Here is a 7,275-nt window from a genome sequence, read left to right on the forward strand (position 1 = left end):
TTGATGATTGTAGATTGAGCAATGAAGAAATCCTAGTAGAGTCTAGGGAAAATTCTATGATTATTTGGACACTTTCGTATGTGTTAAATTGTTTTGTGATTTTCTTGTCTGGTGACTTGGTCGACAACGGGACAATACTTGGGACGAGTATGAGTAGGTGTGAAAGGTAGTAGATGCATATACTACCGGAAGCATAGGACTCACACTTGGATCAGGGAAAGTCACAAGGTTACCAAGAAGCTAGTGATTGATTCCATTTTATTCTGATATGTCATTACCCTTGTTTCGGTAATTACTAGTAAGATGGTTGTTATTCTGACCCTAGTGGTCATATCAAATTGAGTCTGACTACGATGAGTTTGTTACGTGGTTCATAGAACCAAGTTCGAGGTAGCATCTGACTCAAGTCAGAAGATTGAAATCAATGTGATCGATAGCATCACGCTCGTTGTTAAGGAAGCTTGTAGCTAGAAATGCTACATATAAAAATGTGATTATATCACATTAGAATATGAAGGAAGGTATATTCCATTCTAGAATTTGACTCTAAGAGACTTGAGTCTAAACGTTGCATCATACGATGAGAGGTCATTAGAACATGACCCATCGGTCTGTTACAATAGATAAAGGAAAGTATTTATCCTAAGAAGAAGAAGGAGTTACAATAAGGATTTATTTTGTAACTCGAAGGTTACAATTGAAAGTACAACATTGTACGAAGAGCAGATGCAGGATTGAGCACTACCTGCTATCGAGAAGTCCAAGAGTTAGATACTCTTTCGAGGAAATATATAACTTACAGTTATTACATAGGATGGAGAGATAACGTATGGAGTCAGTATACGAATCCTTTTTCGTTGATGATTCCGGGACGTAATCATCCTAAGGGGGAGATAATTGTAACGCCCGTAGATCCGGGCTAGTCAATTTAGTGACGATAAGCATCAAAAATGACTTTTTGATGGAAGATTATTTAGAAGGATTAATCTTAACCAAGTTTTAGTATATGTCACAAGGTTTCCGTGCATATAAAAAACACCAAAATTCGAGTTATAACGAAGAAGTTATGACCTGTCGAAGTTTCGCGATAGAACCGACACGACCCAGTGCGACCCAGCGCGACGTAAATAGTGAATTTAAGGTAGATAGATATATATCCTTAGTGATCTAAATGAGAAATGAAGATCTCATCGATAGTAGCGCAACGACGGAAAGACGGACGAAAACGGAGTTCAGATGAAGGAGTTATGAATTTCGAACGGAGTTTTCCTGTCCCGGCCTACTAAAGATAATATATAAGTAATATATTTATAATATATTAAAAATAAAGTCAAAATTAGCCAATGGAGTCTAAACGAGAGTTGCAGAGCATAATCTCACCTTTGCGTCGATATAAAAAACGTCGAAAATGGAGTTCGTATGCGAAAGTTATGAATTTCTGAAGTTCGGGGCGCGAAACCCCAAAACTGTCAGAGACCATGACGTGGCAAGTCCTCTGACACCTCCGGGAGTCCCCCAGGAGTCCCCCAGATGCAACTTGTGATGACGCATGCAGTGACGACCAAGCCCATGACGTGGAAAAAGGTTGCCACGACGTGGCAAGAGCCAATTTTTCCCTATAAATAGATTTGAAGGGCCAGCCGTTTAGGGTTGCTATTTTCTCTTCTCTTTCTCCCGTTTTACCTCGATTTGCATGCAATAAATATCTTGAAGCCCCGATATCAACCCCGAGACCCGAAGCAAGTCCTGAAGCACCGAAGATCCCGAGAAGACAAGTGTTTCCGAGCCGAAGCTCTACCCGCGAGAAGTCCGGTGTGTGAAGAGATCAAAGTTTCACCGAAGGATACTACTTCTACAAGCCGTAGTGTTGCCCGATCATCTTCTGATCAAGTGAGTGTGTGGTCACTTTCTTCTAACACATAAATATTAAGTATTTGCTATGAAATACGTGCTATGTGTATAATATATTGTTGTTTATTTGAGATGATTGTGAAATGGATGAATTATATAAGTTTTAATGAGTTAAACTATATATGTATTTTGTATCTAAAAATATGTTGGGTAGAACATGAGTAGCTGAGGTTGTTGGTAGGTGATAAAAGGTAGGTTGGACCATGAGATAAAAGGATAAAGAGATAAACTAGTTTTAGATCCGAGAGTATGGATCAGGGCAGGAGGTTAGTTTTAGATCCAAGGGTATGGATCAGATCAAGAGGTTAGTTTTAGGTCCAGGAATATGGATTAGGTAATGACGAAAATTTAAGATCTGGGAGTACGGATTATGTATTTTAGAACTACGTATTCATTCGATAAGGTATCATGTGTATAGTCCCTTTTAGGAATCGTGATTTTAAATACGAGTATTGGTTATAATATGAAATATACATATGTATGTGAAGTATTTGTCATTGTCCAACATACGTGTTAGATATATTTGATAATATACAACGTGCGAATCAGATATGGTTCAATATGTGTTAAGATGTGTATATATGATACTATTACTTAAAAACCTTGTGTTAAGTATACACTAGTTAGCGTTTCCTAAACGGAGATAGTATCAAAAATTGATTATAAACATTGTAGGTTTGACTAGTGATGGGTTAAGACTTAAATGGGATGTTTAGTTCAAATAGGATTGGGATTTGGGTAGTCTCTTATTAAGAGTACGTGTGGGTTGAGATTGATGATCGGTGGAGTAAGTCCTACGTACAGAAGTACATTTTATGTACGAAGTATTTTTCAAAACTCTGTGTCTTGGGTGCTGCTTGTGCCAGGGTACTATTATGTTCTCAGGTACGATTCTTTCACATACCAGAGTACTATAATGTGCAAGAAGTACTATCTTGTACAAAGTGTTTCGATAATTTTGTGTGTCGGTTACGGGAGCGTACGGGAATACTCTTTTAGTATTTCCCCATACTTTTATTTTGAGAGAGCTTTGGAGTCAGCGTTTCTTTTATGAAGTGATCGACCGAGCTTCATATGTCAGCGTTTTCTTTCACGAATTAATTAAGGGAACTTCTTAGACTACCTAATAAAGTGCGTTGGTAATAGACCACTACTAGGTATGTCTGGTGTTATATTGCTGGGATACGTAGAGTCTGGGGGTATAATACCTCATGATAGTCAGACCACGCCTAGGCATTGTTATCTAGATAACTACCCCTGACTTAAAATGTCTTGTGGTTCTTTGTTTTACGAACGAAGGTTCGTGGTGAAACTTATTTCATTCCCCTCATTTGATGTCTTTATTGATCCTCGTTTGCTGCCAGGGAATTTCCGAAGCAGCTTCGTCAGTTGTTATTCATAACAAATCCTTAGGCTAGATCTCGTAAGATCATTGTATAGGGTCAGTATGTGGGGATCGACGGGATGGGATATGTTGTTTTAGAAATATAATATGTGTTCATAATATCAGTGGTTTTGTAGGATCAAGATATACTTTATTATCACGTTGTTTGAATTAAGAGCTTTCATACTCTATGTTCCTTAGATAATTATGTTCATTGGGTAATATTGGAACTAAATATTCTTTAGGTGTTCTTAAACTAGGTGTCCATTAATTATTGTGAATTGCGTGTTCACCAGAGGTGATCCAAGAACCATGGTAGCACTAGACTTTGTGCTAATTCCTTAGGGCAATCCTTAGGAATGAATGGGAGAAGGGTAATCGGTTCTTAGGATAAATATATAAGAAAATAAATGGAGATAAAGGGGGTGGGTAATTGGATTGATTATTTGATAATTAAATATAATAATTATATTATTGTGGGTTGAAAACCCTATATGCTCACCAGGCTCCCAAGCCTGACCCACTCAGTTTTCTTTGTATCACAGGTATCAATACGAAGACATATTTCACAGAGAGATTTAAAGGAGATATAAATCATTAGTGTAATTGAATGTAAGTTCTGTTTATGCTTATATGTCTGTATAGGAACATGACATCCCGAGGTTTTATTATTAAATGAAAATACATTCTCTTTGAGAAATGTTTTGATAAGTTATTATCATATCTTGTTTTGGGAACAAATTCCGCAACCATTTTCTTTAAAATATTACTCTGATTTTATAAAACAAAGCATAAACAAATCGGTCTTTTCTGGCCGTGAAAATGGGGATGTCACAGAAAAGGCAAAGAAGACTACTTGTCCATAAATCTAGTCCAACCTGATGATAGAAGTCCAGAACATAAAAAATGGAAGGCAGAGAACAATATGGTTATGTCATGGCTCTTGAACTCTATGACTCCTGAAATAGGAGAACAATTTATGTTTTACAAGACATCATCAGAAATTTGGGAAGCGGCTCGTGACACATTCTCAAATCAAGATAAAACTTCAGCTCTATTTGAAATCAATGGAATTCTTCATGATCTCCGTCAAGGCGAGTTAACTGTGATGAGTTATTTCACTACATTGAACCGGTATTAGCAGCAACTCGATGTCCTTGATGCTGTTACTTGGAGCTGCCCGAAAGATGGAAAACAATACAAGCGGTTGGTTGAGTCTGAAAGGATTTATAAATTCCTTCTTGGGCTCAACCAGGAACTTGATGAAGTCCGAGGAAGGATTCTTGGTACTAAACCTATGCCCAACCTCAGGGTAGTGTTCTCAGAAGTCCGACATGAAGAAAGTCGAAGAAGAGTAATGCTTGGAAATATTGGCAACATCGCAAATGAGGGATATGATCTTGCAACTCATGCCCTATCTAGTATGAAATTTCAAGTGAGCCCTGGAACATCTCAGAAGAAGAATAATTGGCCTTGGTGTGATCATTGCAAAAAACCTGGTCACAGCAAAGAAACTTGCTGGAAAATTCATGGAAAACCATATGACTGGAAACCTAGTGCTCGTGTAAATGTAGCTGCTAGTGACAACCAAGAAGTGTTTAGCAAAGAACAAATTGAAGCCCTCCGGAAGATGTTGTAAATCACATCCCGTGAAGACAAAGGGATTGCTGCTGTGGCTCAACAAGGTGGAGTCTCATCTGCATTTGTAACAACTGCATTTGCAGAAAAACCATGGGTTGTTGATTGTGGAGCTACTAATCACATGACTGGGGATCAGAATGTATTCACTGACTTCCAGCCAGTACCTAATGGAAGAACAATACGAGTTGCTACAGGAGAAGACTCAATAGTAGAGGGCATTGGTACAATTGTCATATCCAAGAATATAACATTGAAATATGTGTTATATGTCCCTAATCTAGACTTCAATTTATTATCCCCCATTAAATTAATGAGGGATCTTAATTGCATTACTATCTTAACCCCATCTGTATGTATGTTTCAGGCCATGAGTTCGGGGAAGATGATTGGTATTGCTAAAGTATGCGATGAGCTCTACCACCTTGAAGTCGAGAAGTTAAAAAAACATTTTGTCTCGTCAGTGTTTCATGTTTCTAGTCAAAATAATGTGATGCTATGGAATCATAGATTAGGTCATCCAAATTTTCATTACTTAAAGAAGTTGTTTCCCCATTTAATGATTAAAAATCCGAATGATTAAAATTGTGAAGTGTGTCAAATTTCCAAACATGTTAGACATACTTATTCTCCACTTCCGTACAAACCTTCTCATCCTTTATACTTAATCCATAGTGATGTTTGGGGACCCTCCAGAGTGAAATATATCTTTAGTGCGAGATGGTTTGTTACCTTTATTGATGACCACACCCGTGTTACATGGGTATTTTTGATGAAAGACATATCTGAGGTTGGGCCGATCTTCCAACGTTTTCATCAAATGATACAAAACCAATTCGCAACAAAAATTCAAGTGCTTAAATCGGATAATGCAAAAGAATACTTTTAGTCTGAGTTGGGAAACTACCTTACTCAACAGGGAATTGTTCACCTGATATCATGCGTTGACACCCCCCAACAGAATAGAGTAACAGAAAGAAAAAATAGACACCTACTTGAGGTAACTCGGTTATTACTATTATCCAGTTCTGTTTTGAATCATTTTTGGGGTGAATCCGTTTTAAATGCAACATACCTTATTAATAGGATGCCTTCTCGAGTCATTGACTTCAAAACGCCACACCAATATCTTCAATCCAGTTTCCCTCACATTCAGATTTTGTCCCAAGTACAACCTAAAATATTTGGTTGTACCTTATTTTTTCATAATCATCAACCAAACCGTAGCAAGTTAGACCCTAGGTCATTCAAATGTGTCTTTCTAGGATATTCCCCAAACCAGCAAGGTTATAAGCGCTACTCCCCGTCCACCAGAAAATTCTATCACTCCATGGATGTCACATTCTTTGAAGACAACCCCTACTACTCCAAAACTGATATTCAGAGGGAGAACTTTGAGGAATATCAATTTTTGGACTATGCTACCTTATACCATTCCGACCCAATAGTGATACCAGTTGAAGTAGATTATAACAGTGAAAATCCAGGCATTCAAACTCCACCAACTGATGGAACTTCAAATCAAGATGCTCAAAAAGACTACATAGTCTACACCAGAAGGCCGAGACAGCATACTAAGAAGGTGGTAGAGCAAGTTACTACTGAAACACACAAACATGAATCACCTCCGAATTCACCAGGTAATACTCAATCTAATGATTCCACTTCTTACATTTCCCCAAATGAGCCGGATGATTTAAATATTCCAGTTGCTTTACGGAAAGGGAAGAGAAGTTATACTATGCATCCAATAAGTAACTTTGTGTCATATGACAAACTCTCACCAAAGTACAAAGCTTTTGCTCTTTCAGTTTCAGAAATTCAAGCTCCTAGGAACTTTCATGAAGCAATCTCAAAAAAGGAATGGGAAAATGCAGTCTGTGAAGAAGTGAATGCTCTTCAGAAAAGCAAAACATGGGAATACACTAATCTTCCACCAGGAAAGAAAACAGTGGGGCGCAAATGGGTATTTGTTGTCAAATACAACTCCGATGGTAGTGCAAACAGATTTAAAGCAAGGCTGGTCGCTAAAGGTTTTACACAGTCTTACGGGATCGACTACGTAGAAACTTTTGCTCCCGTGGCAAAACTAAATTCCATTCGTGTATTGCTCTCTCTTGCTGTAAATCTTGACTGGCCATTACATCAACTCGATGTAAGGAACACATTCTTAAATGGGGAACTAGAGGAAGAAGTTTACATGGATGTTCCATCTGGCCTCGAATCTCCGAAAAACAAAGGAATGGTGTGCAAACTTAAAAAATCTCTTTATGGCCTAAAGCAATCACCACGAGCATGGTTTGAAAAACTGACTCAAGTGGTTAAGCGATACGGATTCATTC

The 7,275-nt window shown here is 37.9% G+C and overlaps 1 protein-coding gene across 1 annotated transcript; it reads left to right on the plus strand.

The window, feature by feature from the left end:
* The first annotated feature begins 4,247 nt into the window (after nucleotides 1-4,247).
* On the plus strand, nucleotides 4,248-4,934 carry LOC145064452 (uncharacterized). The gene is made up of 2 exons (XM_079011902.1): nucleotides 4,248-4,429; nucleotides 4,472-4,934. Exons 1-2 carry the CDS (start codon nucleotides 4,248-4,250, stop codon nucleotides 4,932-4,934), a joined length of 645 nt encoding a protein of 214 aa, XP_078868028.1.
* The last annotated feature ends 2,341 nt before the right edge of the window (nucleotides 4,935-7,275 follow it).

Source organism: Lactuca serriola, chromosome 7, assembly GCF_051521515.1.
Source record: "Lactuca serriola cultivar US96UC23 chromosome 7, Lser_US96UC23_V15, whole genome shotgun sequence".
Lineage (NCBI taxonomy): Eukaryota > Viridiplantae > Streptophyta > Magnoliopsida > Asterales > Asteraceae > Lactuca > Lactuca serriola.

Bases quoted from the DNA above. Each gene is read 5' to 3' on its own strand.
- LOC145064452 (XM_079011902.1), top strand. From the start codon at position 4,248: ATGACTCCTGAAATAGGAGAACAATTTATGTTTTACAAGACATCATCA. The intron at 4,430-4,471 runs GTATTAGCAGCA...TGTTACTTGGAG, and splicing joins TATTTCACTACATTGAACCG to CTGCCCGAAAGATGGAAAAC.